Here is a 24,824-nt window from a genome sequence, read left to right as displayed (position 1 = left end):
AAAATAAAAATAAAATAATAAAAACCCCCACAACAGCCCCGATAGCATCGATACTCCCGTAAACCACCAACAGGCGGGGGCTATTTCTGCCACGGTCATTATGCGGATCACAGGACAACAAAGCACTTCCTCTTTAAATAATAACGTTCTCCATCTGCTACTTGAAGTTCTGCTTTCGTGAGCATTCCGACGTAACCCACGAGAAACACACCGTGTGACCGGGTCGTCACGTATCCGTTGCTCTAGATATAATAGTTCAATCAAGTGCGGTTTCACCCACCGAGTCGTCAAGCGATCGCTCTATTGAGAAACAATCACGCTCACTCTCCTGAGACGACCGCTGATGGTTTGGTCCATTTATGATTAACAGTAAGCAGCAGAGGATAATCTGCGCCATGAAGAAATTACAATCCGAGCAGATGTTAAACATACGTACAGGAAGGCCATTTTAACAAAACGCATGCGTCCAGAAATATTCCCCCCCCCCCCCACATCCCATCAACCCCTGACTCATCACTCAGCACGACCGGCTCGACCCAGCCATACTCGCATGCTTCAAGCAGCACAGCCAACTTAATGAAGCCCCCCCCCCCGGTGCAATAGGCTCCCACACCTGCCCCCGACCCCCCCCCCCCTCATCAATTCTTACTACAATAACATTCACTGTCCAAACGCCCATCTTGAGGCGGCTGACACTGCACTTTGCGAGAAAAAAGAAAAAACCCGTCTGAGGCCTTCAGACGGGTTTTTTAAGATGAATGTGGCTAGTAATGAGACTGAAGACTTAGTCCACTAATCCATTTACCCCCCCCCCCCCCCCTCCTAACACACAGCATGCTCTGTTAACACACATGAGGCTCTCTGCAGATTAACCTGCACACCTCAGGAGACCAGACAGTTGGCATCTGGAGCCTCGATTCGACAATCGAAAACAATCGCTTTGCACACAGGGATGAGCTTTATCACGAAAAACGAGTTTATTCGTACGCGCTTAACCCGAGAGTTCCCTCCACCCAATCCTTAAAAAAAAAAAAAACACGTTCACACAGGACCCACCCAACAGTTCACACGCAGACAAATCCCAGTGTGGGTAGCTCCACAAAAACCGCCTCGTTAAACAATCACCAGGTTTCCTATTACCTTTAACTGCACGTCTATCCGGGTTCGAGACCGATGTCGTTAATTATATTTACTGATAAAGCAGGAAAACTAATTCAGACCGCTGAACACGTAAACCGGGATACTGTTCAACAAACACTATCGACCCAGGAACCGAACCCCGATTCGGTTCGACCAAGGAACCGAACCCAGATTCGGTTCGATAAACACTATCGTACCAAGGTACCGAACCCAGATTCGGTTCGATAAACACTATCGTACCAAGGAACCGAACCCAGATTCGGTTCGATAAACACTATCGTACCAAGGAACCGAACCCAGATTCGGTTCGATAAACACTATCGTACAAAGGAACCGAACCCAGATTCGGTTCGATAAACACTATCGTACAAAGGAACCGAACCCCGGTTCGGTTCGATAAACACTATCGTACCAAGGAACCGAACCCCGATTCGGTTCGACCAAGGAACCGAACCCAGATTCGGTTCGATAAACACTATCGTACCAAGGAACCGAACCCAGATTCGGTTCAATAAACACTATCGTACCAAGGAACCGAACCCAGATTCGGTTCAATAAACACTATCGACCCAGGAACCGAACCCAGCGTGAGCGTCACGTTAGCGAGCCAAGCCGCTCTCATTCCCCAGCAGCCCTCACCGTGAGCCACTCGAAGCAAGTTGGCATTTGCCAGGGGCCTCGCCCCCCCCCCCCCCGGCCTGTCATTAAACGCCTTTCTGCTGTGGAGCCGGAGCCTCGGAACGGGACTCGGCTCCATTAACACGAGCGCTAACCTGTATAAAGACGAGCCGCGAACAAAGGCCGGTGTGTTTGAGCGTTGGGTTACTCGCCCAGAAGAGAAAGAACAACGTCGGAGATCAAATCAGCCCGGTTGGCTCGCTAGAACCCCCCCACACACCCCCCCCCCCCTGACCTGCTTTGGCTGTCTTGCTGCGTTAGCATCACAATAGCCCACATAGCCGCTGAGAGCGACGCCAGCGCACAGGCTAGCGTTAGCTGCCCGCTAGGCTAGGCGTTAGCATGCACCTCAGAGCGGATTCGAGCTGGCGTCCTCCATTTCGGGCTCGGACAGCTCGGAGTCCACTTCGACGGGCCCGCTGCGTGAACCTTTAACGCCGCCGCGGCGCGGGAGAGCCGCGGCTCTGATATGTCGATGTCGATGTTGACCACTCCTTTGCCAACGCTGCAGTACAACCCCCCCAATGGAGGAACGCGCCCCCCCCCCCCATTCCAACATCGACCACCACCCCAGCGGCACTCACGAGACGGCTTACCCGTTAGCGGGAACCCGTCCTCCTCCGAACTACTCTGCTTCGGAGCGTATTCTCTCCCCCCCGCCGTTCACCTCCGTCCCCGGTGGGCTCCAGTTCAAGCTCGTTTAAGGAGGAGACGCGACATCACAGAGTTTTCTTTCAAAGAGAGGGCGGGATCAACAAGCGGGCTTTACCGTAAATACGGCGCGCGCAGTTTTTGCTCCTCTCATACAGGTGTTTGTCGGTGACGTTCCCTAACGCCACAAACACGAGCGAGTCAAAATGATTAAAGATATTATAAATTCATTATTATTATTATTATTCAACAGGAGTTTAAACTGTTCTTCTTCCCCAGCAAAAAAAAAAAGGGGGGGGGGACGGACGGTTTAGTTTCCCTATAAAATCTATTAAAGACGCTGATATTTACAAAAAAATCTGTAATAACATGTCATTGATGTAAAAATGTTTTTAAACCATGGATAGAGGCCACTTCTCCCCACTTCCTCTCTTCCCCACCTACACACACAGTGATGTCATTTGATTGCCCAAGAACAATGGCTCGAGGGGGAAGCAGCATTTCTTGGAAAAGAACTGCTTTCCACACCTACACAGTATTTAAAAAACAATTCCAGCAACCTTTACATCCTCTGTGTGTTCCTGATCGATAAATATCTCGACACTTGATTTAGAATTAACGCTGTATGTTTGATCTCCTCTAACAGGACGTTAGCGCTCGATATGTTCTGAACTTTGTGTAAATTGTAACTGGAGGCTGGATAAACGATAAGAAAACGGAGGCAGGGTGGAAACAGGAACAATGCATGGAATTCCCCCCCCCCCCCCAGTTTCCTTATGAGCCCCCCACAGTATCAGCACATCTGAGTCATCACAAGAAACACTGCTGCATGGAGGCATAGAATGATGACACTTCAGATGAAGGAAATACCTCCAATTCCAATTACTTATTCGGTGAATGATGTAATGTGGTTTTAGTGGGATCTCCAACCAGTATGTGATGAGTTAAAAAGCTTTTAGTAACTTTTTAAAACAGTTTAAACACATCATATTAGCTTTGACATTTTTTATTGTTCCTATACAAAACACTGGACACGGAAAAATATTGTGACAGTAGAAATTTGAGACATATAATAACTGAATACTAGTCAGTATGCCAAACCTTTAAATATTTTAGCAAAAAAAAAATGAGGAAAAAAATGAAAGTCTGGTTAATATATTGAACCGTTTCTCATCCTTCTATAATGTGAATACTCCAATTTGTCAGGAAAATAATTAAATAATAATCAACCAAAGAGAGACATCGATGAAGTACTGTCAGCATTGAGATACTGTTGTATAATGAGATTCAGTCATATCTCTTAAAAGTGCAGAGACAATAAGAGCATTTGCCAATTTCAAATTACCGGTACATTACATACCGACATATATTCTGGCCGCAAAGCCATAATGAGACGCATCCGAGTCATAGGTTCTATTCCTATCGTTGGATCGTTGGATTTCCTAGAGTAAAAAAAAAAGAAAAATCCAAATCTCATCAGATTGAAGAGATGCTACTCTTCCTCCGATCACAACAATCAAGTATACGTCGGTAAACCGTCGATGAATGAAAGCGCCCCCTCCGGGTCAGAGCACTCCGCCGGCGTTGTGCGTGATCGTGTGCCTGCGCAGGTTGCTGGGGTTGTTGAAGCTGGCCGTGCACCGGCTGCAGGTGTAGGGCTTCTCCCCGGAGTGAGTCCTCAGGTGGATCTTCAGGCTGCCGTTCTGCGTGAAGCGCTTCCCGCACTGCGCGCACGCGTACGGCTTCTCCCCCGTGTGAATGCGCATGTGGATGGTCAGCGTGGTCTTGCTGACGAAAGACTTTCCGCAGTAGGAGCAGGGAACCGGCGTCTCCCCGGTGTGAGCGGCCCGGTGCGCCATCAGGCCCTCGCGGGTGCCGAAGCGCTCGCCGCAGAAGCTGCAGTCCAGGGATTTGTTGCAGGCGTAAGGGAAGGAGTTCTGCTGCTGGGAGAACTGGCCGATGTGACTGGGGTACCCCGCGTGACCGTCAGCGCCCTCTACTGGTGCGTCAGTGTTCAGGGACGCTGAAGACACCCGAGTGGAGTGATTCCTGTCCAGGTGGCCGTCTCTTGCCGTGCCACCGTTGCCGTCTCGCATGCCTCTCATCGGCGCCCCGTCACCGGCGCCGGCGTTGAAACGGAGCAGGAAGTCCCCGGCTGCGTTGTCGTCGGGGGACAGGGAGCTAAAAGCCTGGAGCTCCGAGGCGGCGAAGAGGGCGTGGCTCGCCTCCTGCAGCGTCCCGTCCCCTGCGCCGTGGACGCTCACGATCCTGAGCTCCTCGTGAGCCCCCGTGCCGGCACCTCCCTCTGCTCTTATGCTTCCATCATCATCCGGATCTAAAAAAAAAAAGACAAACCCCAAAATGACATCTTAAGTCTCAGATAATTTTTTTCATTAAAACATCAAGATTGAGTTTAAGCGAAGAAAAAAAAAAAAATCAAAGAAAATCAAAGCACTGCAGGAAATATTTGGTATAGAGAAGCTAAAAGATAAAGAGCTGGCCACTTAATGCATGCCGTTGATCTTGCGTTGCTACGCTCTGTCCAGTCATAAAACACTCTGAAAGCCTACTTATTGGTTTCCACGATGCCCGATACAACATGAAGCAGTATGCAAGTCAGTATGAGATCGATAGTACCACAAAATATGCAGTTTGGGAAAGTAAATATCAAAATAATAAGCGATAGATTCGTTTGAGGCAAGGATAAATGTACGTCGTTACAACACGCTTATCGTGCCGAATGTCATTTATGCGTATCAGGATCAATATCCCGATTTTACAGACAGCAGGTGAACATAAAGCCTCCAACCAGCATAAAAAAAAAACGGGGAACTAACCTCCAACTGTTGCACATCCGCCAACGTCATCTTCATCTTTGATCAGAATGACGTCTGGGGCCTCCACATCGGCACACTGACGAATAAAAGACGAACAAAGATCATCAGACAAAGGCGTAAGCGCGACAACGTGCATCGTTTGATGTGCGTTCACCTCCGGGTGCGTGGCGGGGGCAGACGAACGGTTCTCCGGGTGCGTGGCGGGGGCAGACGGACGGTTCTCCGGCTGCGGCGTAACAGAAGCCGCTTCGGCAGCAGCTCTCCGAGCCGCCGGCGGCCGAACGACAACTTCAGGGAAGGAAAGAGAGCGTTTTAGGATCACGAACGAGCAGGAGGCGAAGATCAATCTTGTGTCGCCACAAACAACATATAAAAAATAGATGCTCAAAACACAAACAATAAAGTTAGGTTGATTGTAATCTAATCAATAGACAAGGAATGAATTTAATTAATCAGGATCACCAGATGTGGATCATTCTTTTTTTTTTTTTTGTGGATCTTATGGGGGTCAAATCATTATAAATAAAGCAATAAATAGCAAAAATCTATCAATTTCTGCTATTTTTTTTTTTTTTTTTAAATGCATCAAAAACATTCTGAAGTAAAATATGAACTATGTGACGTAGGCGTCACGTGATGCAGAGCAGCAGCTTTTACTAGCAACCTTTTTACTTTACTGCAGTTACAAGCATCTAATTCTGCACCGGGTCGAACCGTGAGCATTAATAACCAGCAGCGGGTACTAGTACTAGTACTAGCTAGTTGTGAGAGTACTCGTTACCTTGTACTAGTACTTAGACTATCTAGTTGTGAGAGTACTCGCTACCTTGTACTAGTACTTAGACTAGCTAGTTGTGAGAGTACTCGTTACCTTGTACTTGTACTTAGACTAGCTAGTTGTGAGAGTACTCGTTACCTTGTACTAGTACTAGTACTAGCTAGTTCTGAGAGTACTCGTTACCTTGTACTAGTACTAGCTAGTTGTGAGAGTTCTCGTTACCTTGTGACTTAGCGCGTGTTCTGGGAGTATTCGCCCTGGCCGCGGAGAAGCGGCTGACCGGCCGGCTGACCGGCCGGCTGGTCCTGGTCTGCAGCCGGAGGGAGAAGAGCTCGCTCCGCGTCACCTTCATCCTCATCCTCAGGGCCTCGTTCTCCCTCAGGCTCTGGGACAGATGCGAACGGAGGGACGCGGAGCCCTCCGAGAACAGCTGGCTAATCTCCGCCACCGCCGCCTTCACCAGCACGTCCATTACGGACAGAAGCTGCGACTCCAGGTTCAGCAGCGCCCTCGGGGAAATGTCCGCCGACATGTTCCGGTTGGAATGCGCCCCGAAAACGACAAATAAACAAGGAGAAAGGAGAAAAAGCAGGTTAGCTCGCAGCAACGGCCTTCCCTTAGGGGCGCACCGCGGATTACCGTAACTCCTGGAAAGCAGGGGGAGGTTTGATCCTGCTGACGTCATTTCCGTTGACGAGGAGACTTTGGGCATGGACGGAACTACTATTTTCATCCATCGCCTCTGTTTGTGATGGCGTGTTACTGTTAAGATGTTTTTGTACTCACAAAAAATAAATTAGAAGTTTCGAATGAAGCTTTAATAAATGTATGTAAATACATGTATTGACATGTATTTACTGTACATACTGTATACAGAGATATGTCATAACTACAGTACTAACTGTCCGAACAAATATTCTAATATTGTCATTTCAACATACTATATAATAAAATACAAACACACACACACACACTGCACAAGAGCAATAGCATTTCAGTTGTAGTCATAAAACAAAAACATATATTATGAATAAAGAAATGTGCATAAATATTGGATATATATTTGGTGACATGTGTCTATGACTATTGATTTTAAGTGTTTTAATCAGACCAGGTTAACAGTGACAGTTTTAGTATTGATAAAGACTTTGGTGGCCTGAGTATGCACTCAATATATTGCCACAGAAAATTCACCCTCCATTCTATCTTTATCATCATTCATTTAATTCAACAACGACATCAGCAAAACAAAAGGGAGACCTGGATTGAAGCTTCATGTGGGCGAAACAAACGTCTACGACACCAGAGAATGAAAAAGAACGCCAGCGTTGAATCAGATGTTCCTCTTCACTGCCCAGTAGTCACGCGTTCTTGATGCTGGTATTTTCTAGGACTCTGCTTCAACCATAACTCCCCCTTCTGTCTCACACATGTCTTCCTCTTTAGTCCCCTCTGTCTCTGCAGCATCTTCTTGTTCCCTGTCTTGGCTCTCCCTCGTCCCTTTCTTATCAGACTCTCCCTCGTCCTTTTCCGATGGTAGCTCCCCTGCTCCATCACTTCCACTGGCTCCTCCTTTATCACCAGCCGTGTCTTTCTCCTCCTTCGGTTTTTCCCTCCTCTCGTTGTCTATTTTGGACAGGCTGTGGCAGAGGGCCTGGACATACGTGAAGACGCACATGGGGTCCGGGTTGTTACCCATCATGAGCATGTCGTCCACTTCCAGCAGAGGGTAGCAGTCCACCAGGGACCTACCATAGGGGGAGGCAGGAGGGGGAGGAAACGAGAGAACTTAGTAGAGCCAGAACGGAGTGACTTATAAAGAAAGACTATCAAATAGTCACTGGATGATTTCTCTGTCAATGACCCATGCTGCCATTTTTAATTGATCTGAAGCGATCATTTTTTCTTTGACAATAAAGACAGAAAAGAATTAAACTGCGAGTACGAAAGTGAAATAGTCCATACTCTGCGGATTGGAAGGCCAAAGTTAAGTTTTTCCTCCTGTTCTTTGGATCCAAGGAGTTGTAGTCAAAAGCCTCGGGAAAGAAACGATGGATCAGCGCACAGAAGGCAAGCCCGTCGCACCAGGATGATGAGAAGTTCTCGATGTTGACACCCTAAAAAGACAAAGGACAGGAAGACGCCAACTAGCAGAAAGATGGATGCACCAATTCCTAAGTCCTCCGGTCCAACATCTAGAGATGAAACATCTGGAAAGAGTCTGCATTGAACTGACCTCGTAGTTGCGAGTCTTGTTGTGACACCAGTGGAGAATCTTCTGCTTGATTGAAGCTCCTGCGGCTGAAGCTGAAGCTGACTTCTGAATCTTGAAGTTTCGGGGAACAGCTGTCCTAAGAATAAGCCAACATTGAACGGTTTTGATTTGAGACAGTATTTCACTTCAGTATTCACACTCAAGGTGGATTTGACGGTGACTTACTCGGGTGCACCGCGTTGGAACTTGGCAATGAGTTCGTTTCTAGCGGACGCTCTGATCGATCGTGCAGACGGTTTCGGCCGGGAGACAGAAGAGGAGGGAGGCCCGCTCCTTCTTTTGGGTTTCCCTTGTTTTTCTGACTCATTCATCTTTTCTTTTTCTTTTGTCTCCACTTCCTTGCCGTGTTTTTCCTTCTCTACCCCTTTACCCACTGCGTTTTCCTTTTCTTCCATGTTGCTCCTCTCTTTTTCGTCCTTTTTCCCCTTCATCTCCTCACCATCTTTTACATCCGCTTCCACCGGCCCAGCTTTCTCGGTTTCCTGCTCCTGCCCCTCATCTTTTTGCCCACTTGTCTCTTTAGCGTTCTTCACATCAGCGCCGGCGGAGTCTTCATCACTTCCAGCCTCTTCAGCTTCACCTCCGTCACGCTTTGATGGAGTTACTTGGGGCTTGTCTGTGTCTCCAGCGCTGGTGTCCTCCACCCCCACCTCCTTCACCCCGTGACCCTCTGCTGTCTCCCCCGCTGGAGGCTCCGCCCCCTCATCTTTATGCTCTCCCAGCTCCGACTCCTCTGTCTGAAGACCATCGACATAAACAGAGTTGTGTGTCAGGTTCTGGTAAACAAGCTGCAAAGCATGTTTGTTTACACGCCTTTGTTGCTATCTGATATTTAACCTTGCACATGTGCAGGTATTTATATTTATGCATCATATTTGTATTTAATTATTTAATCAATCTATTTTATAACGAGTACATTTTGGTTAAAAATATACCTTTATGTTAATCTTTCATTTGAACACACATTATGAATCTTTATATGCCGTATGAAGTCATCTGACGAGAGCAGAATGACTTTACAATATTAAATAATTTAACTTTATATGTTTATTCTTCCTTTATCTACTGATTTTTTGAAATATTCCACGAAAGACCAGAAATCCATATTTCCTCCACATGAGTAAAGATCTATTTTCAGAACTTTGAATGAGATTGAAAATTAAAATAAGTCTGTCAGATTTGTTTTTTTGTTTTTTTTTATAGAAAAGAGATTGTGCTGTAAATTTGGAAATAGAACACAACTGTAAGGAAGAGCATTAGAAAACGTGACATTGAGAATCCAGAGGATTAAGATCATGCACTAAAATTAGTGTTCAGTTTACTCCAGAGATATCATGACCTAAACTTAAGAGTAACGTGAGACCTGAAGGACTTAGTGAGCATCTCAATTATTTGAAGGCAGGCTGAGATGTTGAACTCTAGTTCTTATTGATTTTAATGGCATGTGAACTGAAATAGAGGTCATCTTCATCCTCATGAAATGACTTTAAAATAGTAATAATGATGCATTTATTTTAAATTTACAAAGTTGGGCTATACTCTTTATTCAAAGTTGAAATGTTACACATTTTTTTAATCAATCATTTTCAGTCTATCTGGTGAAATCCCAGCGTTATTGGCTCCACCAGGTCAGGCCTGAGGAGGAGCAGCAGAGCCTCCCGTGTCCCTCTGCTCAAATACAAACACCCGCCATAGTCACAAATACTTTTGCAAACTTTAAGGATTGTAGCGCCACTCGCTGTGAGCTTCACAACCTTTAAAACGTTTCAAATATCAAAGACAAATGGAACAAATATAAAAACTCCTACCTGGTCGTTGTTGTTATTGCTGCCACTCTGACCTGCTGTCTCTGTTGACCCAGTTGTCTCCTGGCTGAGCACTTCTCCATCCATAATATCCACGAATGTCTTTGTGCCCACTCGGTTAAAGGTCAAATCAGGGTCTTCTTTTAATTAATGCCCCCAGAATCTCCTCCGTCGCCCCCAGATAAGTTCATTCAGTCAAAAGAAAATGCTCTGCTGAAGAACCTCTCTCTCTCTCTATATATATATATACTTCTGTACTGACTTTATCTCTGCCACTACTGCCCCTGAGTTTGAGATGTGCGTGTTGGTCCCTGGATCTCCCTTTAACCCCGTTCACCCGACACCCCCACCCTCTCCTTTGTGAGGACTCCTATTCCTCGTTATCTGACCTTTTGAACAACACAGGAGCCTGAAATAGAGCTGCAGAAACACACGGTCCAACGGCACAGACAGCTGCATCTGCTGTGGAAACCATCACTGCACACACACACACACACACGCACGCGCGCACGCACACACGCGCCATCGCTTTCTTTTCTATCTTGATATTAAATGTTGGCAATCGGCGCATGTCTATAAACCTTTCATCTCTTCTGTTCTTAAGGGCAGCTTTAAGTGATCGCAAAACTGAAGCGCTATAAAGTGATGTCACACATACAGAACGTACAGGGCTTGTTCTTTTTTCTTTTTTACAGCTAAGCCATATTATCTATGACAATCCAATATTACCCATTATAATATTATATTCAAATGACATTAAACAACACAAGTCCAGCTTTTCAAGTCGACATCCTGGACAAGCAAAGTACACACTCATTCAACGCAAAACAGATGGTTATAAAAATAAATATCTATCTTTATTCCCACTCTGTCTGTCGTTATCTTCTACAGCCCTCCCCGTCTTTCCCCTCCTCTGCCTTACATGTAGATTGTGTGTGTGTGTGTGTGTGTGTGTGCACAACAGAAGCTTTCTGATTTGCTCTGGTGAACCACGTTGGCTGTGGGTTTCTATCTCCTGGACTAGACGCATTAAGGTGACTGCATTCTGCTATGTGGTAATTGTTTTCACTGCCCTGCTGCAATCTACAAGGTCAGAAAGTTCTGTAAGCAAGTCAGCTAGAATTAAATCAAGTATAGCTTCTCTGTATGATTTGCTCTTTAGTTAAGATGGCCACTGTTTAAGCAGGAATATCTCTCTGAAGAGTTTATAAACCATTTCTGACAGGCTTTATTGTCACATATCATCTGCTGTAATAAACACTTATTTCATTCACTTGTCTCTCCTGATTTAAATGTGAGAATACGCAAATCCATCTGCTGAGCTTTCCTCCCTGACAGTCCTCCGGTGTTGCTATTGTGGATGATATACAACCCCCCCCCCCCCCCCCCCTTCTATTTTATAGTACGTGAGAACTTTTGGAAGAATCTATAATATTCTAATCAGAATTAAAAAATATATAATTTAGCTTGATCACACGATTTAAGTCTAAATCTGGTATGGTAAGTAACTTGTAATTGATAGCAAGTAAAGGAAAATATAGTGGAGGAGAAGTTTGGTGTGTAACGTCAAATAGAAAGAAACCAAGTTATCAAAAATATCACACAGTTTTAGTTACGCAACAGGCCATGTAATATTAGCAGCCACATGATGGCGCCAATTGACCAAACAGCGCACACGTCACTTCCTTCCGACGCTCACCGGCACCACATAAAAAATGATTTGGTGATACATATCTAACAGACAAAATGTATTAAATGTCTTATCAATTATTTTACGTTGATCAATAGGTCTGTCACAAATTCACAGGTGTTTGTCTCAATAATTATGACACAAATTTCCAGAGATACGCCGCTCAGGATTACAATTGATCTGTCGTATGGCATAACTTCATGTAAGCGTACATCCTGCCATGACGAGACATTTAGCTTTAGATTGATCATAGATCAGACTCACAGCGCAGCCCTCACTAACAAGCGCATTGCTATTGACTGTGATCGAGTTCAGCGTGGGCGATGATCACTTCGCAGCTCACAGCGTAAACACATGGATGAGCACAGACTGCAGGAATGAAAAGTATGAGAGCTGCAAGAAAAGAGTGATAGTCGTGAATTTCTTACAAATCTTCTTCAAATAAATGTAATCACAATTAATCATGTGTAACCGGATGGGATGTAATTAGGCAGGCAGGTGTGGGAGGGAGCACCTGTGGCCCATTTGCCACTGATTGGGGGGGGCGTATATAGGTGCTTCCCTTCCCTTGCTCCCGTCTTTGCGTTTTCCCCGTCAAAGGCAGGTTGGCCGTAGACGGTCACTGCCCTGTCTCTCCCTTTCTTTCGTTTTTAGAGTGTTAAATAAATGTTTTGAATTATTAAAATCCGTGCTGGTTTTCACTGAGTGGACCTGTGGGTGGGAAACCCGCTAAAACGAGCTGGGAACCAAAGGAACAAAAAATTAAATAGATCTTTAGGTTGCAAGTCCTAAAGTGGCGTTGTCGGCAAAGGTCGGACCGTTTGGCCCCATATCCCCAACGCCACACATGCTTGTTCTGAGTCTTCCTTTAACACGGTCTGCATTAGCATGCGGTTTCAGTACCATTGCCTAGCGAGCCCTAGGACTTGACAGTCAGGAATAAAAATAAAAAAGGAGAGGGGGAAAGTATCACCACAAAGGAGAAAGAGAAAAGAGTCCGGTGTGGTTTTAGAGTATGCAGTTAGAGTACTTTCTAACATGGGCATGATACGGTATAAGAGAACAGGAACCCATAGTGTGGATTAGAGCACAGTGATCATGTCAAGGTGATGATAATGAATATATTTATTAGCTACAATGTTAGAGTACAAGTACAGTCAAACAGTAACATGTATTACAGTACAAGTACAGTCAAACACCCTGTCTAAGAGGAGCATTTCAAAAAAGCCCTTGCGGTCTTGTTTCTGTTGAAAGTCCTTGGTACATAAATCATCGACATTTAACAAACAAATAAAATAAAAATAAAATACTCCACAGATGCAAAATAACAATAAATTAAAATTAAAAAGACACATAATATGTACAACGAAGGTGGACAAAAAAAAGGGGGGGGCTGTTGATCCGAGAGAGTCGTGATGACTATCTCCGTTTCTGCCCCCCAGCTTTCACAATACAGATGGCCAGTTGCAACGTCAGCCTAATAACATATGCTAAAACATGTCAGAAAATAAAATGACAATATAAATAAGATTTGGTGCATAAAGTCTGCAGGAATTTATTGCTCCTGTGGAACAATTTTCTTTTATTGTATTGTATAAAAGTGCAGCCAATGATTATTTTTATGGTGGATGGATATGCTCATTAAAATATTGACTCTAATTAGTAGAGATTCTGTATAAAGTGTCAGTTTCCATTAGATTAGCGAGGAGGTGGTTTAATGCTACATTAAGCCTTTCAAATCTACATGTATAAAATAATGATAAAATATTGTCCACCGAAAGGTCAGATTAATTGAATTCACTTTGGATCTGTATGCTTTATTGCAGGTTTCATACGGCGGTGCTCAACGAAGTTACAACAACAGTACAATTTAAACATGTTGGAAGACCAAACAGTACGAACATCCCCCAGACAGCAACACCCACAAGAACCGCGACACAAACCTGCATACGAAAATAATAATGGCAAATATTTTGCATTTTGTCAATAAATGATCTTGAAATTTTGTCTTAAACTTCCTCTTCCCAATTAATATTTTTAGAAAGAAGAAGTGAGATGGGGAAAGAGAGTCCTGTGATCTCTCTATTCCGCCACGTGTTTCAAAATATATGACAAATGATATCATCTGACAGCTGTCGTGAATTTACTGCCGTTGCACTTTTCCTGCAGAGTCTGACAAATTGCTGGTTATGAAACGCTAAGCCTGTAACCCCACTCAAGAAGGAGTCTTGTGGCATGTATTTCTTATGAGATGAGATGAGAAACAATATCACCTGACACTTGTCAAACACACACATTTACGATTAAAAGGACCTTTAATTCCATAAACCCTTTCAGCTCGGTGGAAAAGCACCCAATGCCACCAAGATAACACTGCAACAGTGGCTATGTGATAAAATAATCAACCAAAGCATCATAAAAAAGGGGGTTCTAAATCCCGATATCCTCTCTTAAGAGCTGTCTTGTGTCAAAATGGGAGAAAGGAACACTTTTGACATTTTAGAGCATTTAACCGTGATCCAGGCTGTGAAAGAGGCTGTGGACGAGACGATTACGATGTAATGTTGCTATTTTATCCAAAGGTAGATGGAGGAACGTTAATGATGTCATCGCCAGCAGACTGTGAAGCTGTAGCTAACAGCTGGTTAGCTTAGTGGAGCAGAGAATGGAGACAGCTTTTGCCTGGTTCTGTCCAAACACCAGTAAAGCTCACGGACTAAAACATCACATTTGTTATCAAGTCAAGATGTGATGAAAGCATCTTTTTTTGGATCATAGTTTCACGCTTGGCTCTGACGTATGAATTCGTGCCCATCAGTCCAGAGTTCCATTTCAGCCTGATGGACACACATCTGCTGCGATCAGATGGGTCATTGTGAGGTGAGGTGTTGGGTGCAGGCGGGGCGCCGGGCCGGCCCGCTTTGCCCCGTGCCGCTGCACTGGCCTTGGGTTCGTCGGCTGTGTCGGTGACTGTTGCTCTAGGGTCCTGAGCTGGTTCTTCTGCGGGTGGCTCTGGTGGGGCCCCCCCCGGGGGGGCTCGTGCTGCCGTTGTTGGGCCCGGGATGACTGTCCTTTCCTTAGGTGGAGGTTTCACACAAGCCAGGTCCAGTACACCAGCACCTATTGAAACTCGAATCGAGAGTTAACTCCGCCCACCGGTCTCTGAGTCAGTGGAGGACGCTGGGTTAGTGTCTGTGGCTCTCACTATGCTCTCCCTCTTCTTCCTCAGATCTCCTGAGACCTTGATGATCCAGACTTTCCTCTAGAGACCGATGAGAACCTGTATTGGGATAACTCTTGGTTGTGGTTGGATGAGAGTGGTCGAATCAATGAGCACAAATAAATCCACTGCACTCTCTTTTCAGAACACTGTGCATTTGTCACTTTTTGTTTGTCCATGTTGTATGTTCTATGTTTCACTGTGGTGTGCAAAGCAGGAAATAAAACGTAATAAAATATAATAGGCTAGTCTGCCAAGAGGGCAGGTGACGGTCACAATCACAATAAAATAAATTGCATAGAACTCTAGCAGCGACTGACGTCATGTATGTTGTCACTCTTGAGCACAAATGCAGACAAGTTAATACAATAAAAAAACACAGTGTGATGTATGTGAGGGCTTGGATCACATAAGAGGATGTGTTGATACACACAGGACACCCGTTTTGAGAAACACTACACTGAGATGGATCACAGTGGTGCGTTCCTTATATGGACCAGGCTCTAACACAAAGATCCAGAAACCCATCTGGAGTACGCCTATACCCGTTTCAGTGAAGATGGAATTTCTGGTGCATTTCAAAGCCTGACTAAAAGAAAACAAAGATGGGAGGGAGTGAGCTGTTGAAGAGGAAGGAAGAGCAGGCCTATATAAAGGCAGAGTGTAGGGAGGGAGGAGGAGGAGGAGGAGGAGGAGTGTGGTATCGGAGCACATTTGAGCAGATTCTCAGATGCTGAACTGTAAGTATTGGAAACTGTGTGAGCTCAATGCAATCTTTTGTCTTTAGTTCTGGATTTGACTTCTGTGAAGCCTTTTCTTTGCCTGGTGGGTATTCGTTCATTGTCAGGTTTATCAGAAAAGGACTGGACTGATTTTTACAGAACTTTGTGGGAGGAGGGGATATGGGTCGGACAAGAACTTGCAGCATTTTGAGGCAGATCTGGAGAAGGAGGTGGTTCTAGCTGGGGGGGTTGGTTGATTGGGGAGGTGCCAGGCATCTTTAACACGATTCTGTGTATATTTATACACATGTAAGACACATATATCAGTATTTGTAAATGTACAGATTTTCCTCATTTGTGTGTTTTGGTTTCTTTGCTAGGTGCAGTGACTGAACCCACCGTTGTGTATCTGTGAGCCCTTTCAGATGAAAGTGCCGTGCTTGTGAATTGTCTCACTGTGTGTGTTAGTCTGTGTGGAACCATGGCGGTTTACAGAGACGGCTTGAAAATAAAACGCTGCTTGACTTTTCTTACGGGTCTGGTGGAGTGTTTGTGTTTTTCCGGAGCCATGTTTGGATGGGCGTCGCTTGTTTTCGTCCTGAAGACAGAGGGCTACTTCAGCTACCTGTGCGTCAACACCACGGATGCCAATGCAACACGGGTCTTGGGTAAGTTTGATGTTCCAACTTCTGCAACTGGCTACAAAATACAGGACATGGGGGGGGGGGGGGGGGGTTTCATACTAGCAAACAAAATCTACAAAGAAAATGAGCAGATACGTGGAAAACAACTGACTGATTGACCGTGGGCATATTAATAAAATGTTTCTCTCTTCTTTATCTGTCTAAAGATTGCAGTGGCCAGGAAGAACAGTTCTCAAACATTTTCACCGTCAGCTCCTTTTTGATCAATTTCCTGACCCTTCCAAATGGTTTCATCTTTGACTGGTTTGGTACCACAGTGGCCCGCCTCGTAGGAATGTGAGTCCAGCAACAATCTCAATGACTTATGGCATAGATAAATAGTCTGTGGCTTAAAAAGATGTTCTGCATAGTTTTCAAGAGAACGACTACGTTGTAGAGGGTGAAACTGAGATGACAATAATGAACGGGCAAATAACAAAAACCAAGAGGTTGCTCATTTACAGGTTTTCCCAGTCGCCTTGGTGCTTTTCTCACATTACTACTAACATTTGCTCAGCAAGCTGCAAAGCCTAGTCTTTTAAGCAGCTCCTATTTATCAGTTGTTTTAGAACAATTTAAGTCACTCAATCCTCAAGTTTTTGAATACAGCAGTAAAACAAACATAATAAGGAGCTACAGCAGTCTTCTGTTTTTATTTAACTAACCCCGTCCTTGCTCCAGGCAGACGTGTTTCTTCTTCATGCTGCTTCTGGAGCATGACCGGGCCTGTTTCTGTTATGTTTCCCGGAGGGGTGTATCCAATGTGTTTGCTTCCAATAAGAAAAAAATTGCTTTTTTTTTTGTATTGTTGTGTATGTGAAAAAGAACAGTTACTAAAGCAAACATGGAGAAAAACACACAAAGGAAAAAAAAAGTCCTCAGAAGTCTTACATTAATGTTTTGGAAAACATCTTGAAAAAACATGACTAAGATCTGTAACTGTATTTTGTGTTGAAAATCTGGCACAGTTTTATGAGAAAAGCGAAATAAAAAACTTCTCCCCATTCCTTTTTTCAGACCTTCGTCAAAATCTAATAATCTCTTCTCCATTCATCGACGATCCTATATGAGATTTATGAGGTTGTATGATGAAAAAACTATTTTTTCAGTGGGCGTTTAAGTAGGTCAGGACGATCAATCTCCAAAGAGGCTCTACTTTGTATGTATCTGTATCTGCTTTGTATGTTTTCCTACCAATGTTCACAATCTGTAACTGAGAAAACCTCCCAGGATTTAACATCTTTCACCTAACACGCTAAATACAAGCCTGCAAAATGTTTCGCCCCAGATATATCTAAATCCAGAACAACAGACTGCTGCCAATACCACCCATGTGTTTAAACAAAAGAGGATGCAATGAGAACAATGCAATGCCAAGGAATGTCAATAGTTTGACAAAAGGAGGCGAGTCGGCACGAAGTTGCATTTTTAATTTGTACTGCCAAGAAAAAGAAGTTCAAATCAGCCTTTTTTTTTATTTTTTGAAATGAATATTTCCATTACAAATGTTCTGTTTCGTAAAGTCCTCGTCCTTGAAAATATTGAACATCTTGCTTTAATGCTTGATACTGTGAAGGTTCATTCTACCAGTAATGTTAGCAATGGTGTTTCTTTTCTCCACCAGACCTCTCTACACCGTGGGCACCTTGATGTTCGCCTTCGCTACTCCTGGTGAAAATATTTCCTTATCTTTCTGTTTTCTTTATCAGAGTTTAAATGCTCACGTTTTTCTCTTTTCCTGTCAGCAACGTCCAACCTGCTCTTCGCAGCGCTCCCCTTCCTGGCAGTCGGTGGCATCATGCTCCTGGTGACAAACATGCAGGTACTGAAGCAGCGATTCACAATGGAAATTAATAAATTGAGTTTTGTACTAATATTCAATAGTATTTTCACTGTAATTCAATGTATTCTCGATAGCAAGGAGTAAAAACAGGTTTTCACCAAACAAACCAGAATGGTGAGGCGTTGGTCTGGCCCAAAAGTCATTACAGTTTGCTACAGATCTGGATATAGGACTTTTATTTTGACATTTGCACTCATCTGTTAGAAGATAATCCATTAATCATTATGTAAAACAACAAGTGTGGTGCAGCGTCAGAAGAGAACGTGTCGTCCACAGTTTCTTAGGGCGCAATTATCGCTTTCAATCCTGTCCAAATCAAAACCCCCAGAATATTTTTCATGAATCAGAGGAAAGTAAGAAGCAGCTGAACTTTAAGAATGCTTTTTAGCTTTAACATCCGTTTCTGCTTCGGCAGAATGTGTTGTTAAGGTCTTGCTGGGTTGTCTGTCTCTGAGGCATCACCTAAAGGTATAACTAAAAGACCCATGATCTTAAACCACCAAATCTGTCCGTCCCATGACCAGGGCATGAGGACGACTGAATAATAGCTGTAGTCAGAGCTTTTGCTTTGAGTCTGTTCTCGGTTCACTGCTCTTGGTTGCAAGGTTGTCTCAGAACAAGCTCGTGATCTTTTGATGGGAAAAAAAACACACACACACACACACACACTCACACAACATTCTTTAAGATGCTGGGATTATGAGTGCTGTAGCAGTGAGACAGAATCACTTCCAGATGTTCTCCACCCAGCTGCAGCTAATTCTACTTTTAATAGGACAAAGATGAATGCAATGAATACTTTTCCTTGGAATTTGAAAAATCCCACACAAATGCAATACTCATCTCTTTTAATCTGCTTAATTTCCTCTCCTAAAGGTTGGAAACCTGTTTGGCTCACGCCGTTCCACTATCATCACTCTCTACAACGGTGCTTTTGACTCATCCTCGGCAGTCTTCCTCGTCATTAAGGTAGAATAATGACATACGAGACGACCATTTAGACACATTCTGCATTTGCTACATAATCCCCAATATATTCTTATGAATCAATCATACAGAATGCTGCAATACTAATGATGTCCAACACGTGTTTTTGTTCTTCTGCAGATTTTACATGAATCTGGAATCTCTCTCCGGTCCTCCTTCCTCTTTCTGTCCGCCTGCAGTGTCATTCACCTTCTCAGAACTTTCTTCCTGCTGCCAAAGAAACAAATTCCTCACCCACTGCCTGATGGGTACACATACGGGTACAAAAACACAAAAGACACCTCACTTCTGTTTCAGGAATACAGCTAGTGTAAATAGGCTAATTTATGTGGAGGTTCCCATCTCACCAGGGACTGATAATGACTGCATGGAAAACCTTTTATTCTCTCATCATCATCATTCTTTATCCTGTAAAAATGACGATGGCTGGAAAACTAAACCCCTCATGCTGTGCACTATGAACCCTCGGTTTCTGGCTGATCCATTGTGACATTTGACCTCTTTCAGGGTAACTTGCTGCAAATCCAAGTCTCTTGTTGACCACAATTCAACGCAGACAACACAGAGTGGCAGCGCACAGATGCCAAATGAAAAGACACCAAACGATGATGCACCTGTGAATCAAGGTGAGTGTGCAACGGCAAAATTGTTCTGTTTATTGTGGCGTAAATTCACAATACGATACAATGGATTACAAAATCTTATGTCCTGTTTCCTCACTAGAATGTCCCATTCGCTCCTACAGTTCTCTTACTCATTCATCGATGTGTCTCCCCTTGTCTGTCCCAGAGAAGACAGTCTGGCAGTGCGTTCTGTCTCGGCTGTTTTTGTTGCATCTGCTTTGGCTGTCGGTGATACAGCTCAGACATTTACTCTTCATCGGCACTCTCAACCCCTTGCTGCATAGGTTGACAGAAGGAAAGCCTTCATTGGGTAAGCACGCACAGCCATTAGTGTGCCATTTGTGCAAACATTTGCTCCAGTCCTTTACTCTGAAAATCCTCTCCTCTCCACAGTTAGCCGGTACCTCAACGCCTTTGCTCTGACGCAGCTGTGTGGCGTGCTATGTGCTCCCTGGAATGGTCTCATCATGGACAGACACAAGGGCAAACCTCGTGCTGAAGGTAATAAACGTGTGGCATAATAACCAACTGGGAGGATTGCAACAGGCTGATCTACAACAGGTGTCGTGGGTGCCGTGCATCGTATCCATCCATCCCATCGCACAGACCCTCAGCCCTCATGCTCATTTTAACAGTTGTGAGCAGTTCCCTTCATTGACATGCCTGTAGGTTTGGGCTGTTGTTTGGACTGTGACATCGACGGCTGGAGTAGACGAGGGCATCATGCACTCGGTCCTCAGGGTCGTTTACCTGTTTATATTAAATATATTGAAACTCAGGATGTTGCAAATCCAAGTTAAATTAAATTTGGCGCTGCACTTCCTTTGGCCCCCAACAACTCATATGCCAAGTTTGAAGTAGACAGACAGTCAGATCAATGTTGCTGAGGTAGGTGAATTACATACAGGCACACATAAAGCCATGCAGACTGGGAGTCCTTGCATTATACACCGGCCAGACTTGCACTTATTTTTTAAAGGTCATGTATTGATGATGGGATATTCAAGTTGCTACATAAAGTCTTCTTCACACCCTTAAGATTCTCAGTGAGGACACGGTCTGGACTCTTAGGTGGCCAATCTATGTGTGAAGGTTATGTCTTTCCCAGTTTGAGTCAGATGAATTGTGGCATTGTTATCTTAGAAAATGCCTGTGAATAAAGCCGTGTTTAGCTATTTAAAATATTGGATGATATCCTTATCTGTGATTCACCTGCTATACTGTAACACCTTTGTCTCTGTCAGATCATCTTTCATGTCTTCATACTTGTGCACAAAGATGTACTTTGACTCTTGTATCCAGGGATGCATCAAACAGCAGCCGCATACCGTATGGCTGGACAAACAAGCTGCGTGCATACGTATACACATTAACATGGGGAGCTGCATATATAGACACACTGACCATGTTTAGACCTAAACGACAGACTTGTTTCCTTAATCTCTCACCCTCATGTGCTTCTGGCTCTGGTGGGTAACTGAGACTATTCCAGAGGAAATCATTAGCCTGGATTAAGGCTGCTTCCAACAGGAAGCCTTAGGTTCTGTCCAAGGTTTCTGCCTGTTAAAGGGACCATAGAAAATCCTCTGATAAAAAAACCTGGTCATTCAGTTTATCCAGGTTGTCAGCTGAACTTGCTTTTTGGACACATAGCTCTACTGGACCTGCAGTAGACCTGACCAACAGAACTTGCCCCAGATCTTGTTGGAGCAGAAAACAAAAAAGGGACAGAAACCACCATGGCAATCAGCCACCCCATGAGTATTAGCATTTCCTTTAGGCATGATAATGGTCAGATCAGAGTCAGTTTATTGCAATTGTCAATGAGGTTTCACAGACTAGAAATGAACGACGCTGTTATTGTGGCGGGCGGTTCTGTGATGACATCATTGAACCTCTTTGGATTAACAGGTGCTTTCATTTGTGTGATTGCAGGCGAGACGGAAGAAGAGGCAGACGTGCGTGCTTCCGTCCTTTCCCTTGTCCTGACTTCAATACAGTGTGTGCTGTTTTCCATTAGTGCCGCCACACCATACCTTCCTCTTCAGTACCTCACCTTCATCCTACAAGTGATCAACCGCTCTTTCCTCTATGGCGGCAACGCAGCCTTCATCAGTGTGGCGTGAGTATCAAATCACACAGACATAAACAAATCATTGTTAAAATTCATAACCAGGAAATTACACTTTCCAGTAGAGCATTTCATGAACAGTGTGAGGGTCATGTGGCTGCACTGGCTGATTGGCCTACGACTCACACCTGGTTGCTGCCTCTCAGCCCAGACACACCTGAGGCTGATTACGACCGGCCTTCATAAGCCCTGCTCCGCCCGCTGTCCCTAGTCGGACTATTTTTCATGGATCGTGTCCCTGCTTACAGAACGTCTTTCTGCCGCTCCTCATCCCTGGGATCTGCCTTTGTTAGAGTTTGTATTTTGAGCTTGCTTATTTGCTTTGTTCTTTTGGCTGTGTCTTTTTGTTTAACAAGATATTTTCGTTGGGCTCCAGCCACCCCGTAACCCGTGCGCAGCTCCGGGATAGTGACTCGACTGATGAACATTCCAGTAAAACTTATAGTCACGTTTGTACTGTCTCCGTCCTCTGTTTCTTGGGGTCCTCTCGCACCAGTCCGTAACAAGCAGTGGACTATGGATCAGCTTGTTTATTTGCTGTGTTGGGTGATGAATGAAAATATAACATGAGGGTGTTTAAAAGAGAGAAATATACATGCAAACATCCTCAAAATAATCTTTCCTCGTGAAAATCAAGGCAGTGAATAAAATGTCCATTCAATAGAATTAGACCAAAACATTAATAACATGGCAAATGGACTGGCAGCAGCTTTCATATAATTCCTTGTTTAAACGCCACATGTTCTCGAGTGTTTATGAAGGTTATACAGAGAACGGGCTGACAGAGAACAAGGTTCTGCCCATCTTGTGACTTTAACCTGCAAGACAAACCTGGAAAAGCCAAAAACTGGCCCCAAATAGGCTTCAGAATGTTGTACCGGCTAGATGTTGATGAAGATGGTGGCGAAGGTCAGAGCAGGACCACTGAAGAATTGGTTGTGAAAGACTACAAACAATAATTTTCTTCCTCGGTTAGCTTCAGAAAGCTTTATTTTCATCGCTGATATTCAAAAGTTCTGCACAGCGTAAGTTGGTAAAAAAAATTTTAAAGAAAAATGATAAACAACCACACTTTTCTGTGCTTATATGCAGCTAAATAATGAGAAATGAATATATTTGTATGTGTATGTGTGTAGTTTCCCATCCATCCACTTTGGGAAGCTGTACGGCATGATCTTGGCTCTGTCCAGTGTGTTCTCTCTGCTGCAATACCCCTGCTTTATCCTGGTGACAGATTTCCTGGACGGAGACCCTTTATATGTGAGAACATGACCTATTATTGGTATTATCATAAATCCCACCATCTATATTCTTATTCTGGCCTATTTCCCTCTTATCAACACCTTTATCTTTCTCCCCTCCGGTCTGCAGGTGAATATCGCTCTGGTGCTGCTCAGTCTGATCACCTTCATCCATCCCATCTCGGTCTACCTGCACTGTCGAAGACCTGCCTCCTAGCCAGCCAAGAGATCCATGCATCACCGCTATATTTCAGATTATAGCGAGGTGCTGCTTGGAGTGCAGTCATACTACGCCAGCTCTTGGAGCATGGCCACGTTCACAATGAGTATATCCAATAATAATGAGGCTCCCTGTTGTGGCTGAACCTTTAACCTCTGGAAAGACTGCCCGAAGAACATTATTTTACTCGTCATCATCAGACATAATCATATCTTTTCAAGCAGGTTTATTTTTCTTTATTTTTCTTTTTAAATATTGTTGTGCTATTCCTTGAAACAATATTTATAAAAACAAAATTCTAAACATTTCATACAATCAAACGTATTATGCATTATACAGCTCTGCCAGAAATGCGCGCTACTATGGTAAACCGTGAGGTGATGTTATTAGCACACAAAGCATTTGTGTCCATTTTCGCCGGAACATTACCACCAACTATGAAGGATTAACTGGATGGTTTATTTAGCTGTTTTTGGGTTGATAATGACCCAAACCCACCAGAATAGTGTAGAGTGTAGTATGTGTCAAGATGTCCCCTTTAAATAATAATTTGCCTTCAGCACTGAAGGTTGAAGTTAAATTACTTTTAACCTGAATGTTTATTTGTGATGTTTGCTATGTATATTTTTGTAGTACCAGATGGTGATGAAGTTGTTGAAAACTTACAGAAATATACAATTGTGCGTATTTGATTAAGATGTCTGCCTTTTGAGTCATACTTTAAACAGAATGATACATTTGTATATTTACTGCTCAGTGTTTCAAATACTGTTGTTGATGATGATAAACGTAATGCAATTATAACCTAGAGAGATGGTGCTGTAGACCATAACTGAATGAATAAACTACGTGAATGTTGACTTTTGATTGAGAGACTGTCTCTCAGAACTGATCTGATCTGGCTTCTTCATGAGCTGTCGATGAGCGTACAGACAACACGGCTACATCACAGCATCCATTTTTGTTAGAAGCGTAAAGTCGGACGTCTCGGTCTTGAATATATTTGCCATGTATGGCTCCACAACGGGACGGGTTGTGGATGCGGTGGAGAGGTCCGTAAGTGAAACTGAATTACCGTGGGAAGAGTTGGACGCACTAACTACTGATGGCGCACCTGCAATGTGTGGAAGCACAGCCGGCTTGGTTCTCCTAATGAAGGAGAAAATGCAAAAAATTAACTGCCACATGCGTCTGACAACGTGCCATTGCATTATCCGTCAAGAAGCTCTCTGTGGAAAGGGTCTGGAGCTGGATGATATCATGACCATGGTCATGAAAACATGTAAAAAAGTAGATGTGA

The 24,824-nt window shown here is 44.0% G+C and overlaps 2 protein-coding genes across 2 annotated transcripts; one reads left to right on the top strand and one right to left on the bottom strand.

Moving 5' to 3' along the window:
- Positions 1-6,925: 6,925 nt before the first annotated feature.
- smtnl1 (smoothelin-like 1) lies at positions 6,926-10,426 on the bottom strand. The gene is made up of 5 exons (XM_068740539.1): positions 10,168-10,426; positions 8,525-9,096; positions 8,321-8,435; positions 8,050-8,201; positions 6,926-7,832 (listed from the first exon to the last, which is right to left on the bottom strand). Exons 1-5 carry the CDS (start codon positions 10,249-10,251, stop codon positions 7,472-7,474), a joined length of 1,284 nt encoding a protein of 427 aa, XP_068596640.1. The 5' UTR covers positions 10,252-10,426; the 3' UTR covers positions 6,926-7,471.
- A 5,851-nt stretch (positions 10,427-16,277) lies between these two features.
- On the top strand, positions 16,278-24,369 carry slc43a3b (solute carrier family 43 member 3b). The gene is made up of 12 exons (XM_068740365.1): positions 16,278-16,464; positions 16,647-16,776; positions 18,104-18,150; positions 18,225-18,301; positions 19,199-19,291; positions 19,430-19,569; positions 19,817-19,935; positions 20,099-20,242; positions 20,326-20,433; positions 21,868-22,054; positions 23,200-23,323; positions 23,435-24,369. The coding sequence occupies exons 1-12, from the start codon at positions 16,278-16,280 to the stop codon at positions 23,519-23,521; spliced, it is 1,443 nt and encodes a 480-aa protein (XP_068596466.1). The 3' UTR covers positions 23,522-24,369.
- Positions 24,370-24,824: the final 455 nt, after the last annotated feature.

This window comes from Brachionichthys hirsutus, chromosome 6 (assembly GCF_040956055.1).
Source record: "Brachionichthys hirsutus isolate HB-005 chromosome 6, CSIRO-AGI_Bhir_v1, whole genome shotgun sequence".
NCBI lineage: Eukaryota > Metazoa > Chordata > Actinopteri > Lophiiformes > Brachionichthyidae > Brachionichthys > Brachionichthys hirsutus.
Note: the sequence above shows the minus strand (reverse complement) of the source record. Positions and strands in the feature narration are given on the sequence as shown.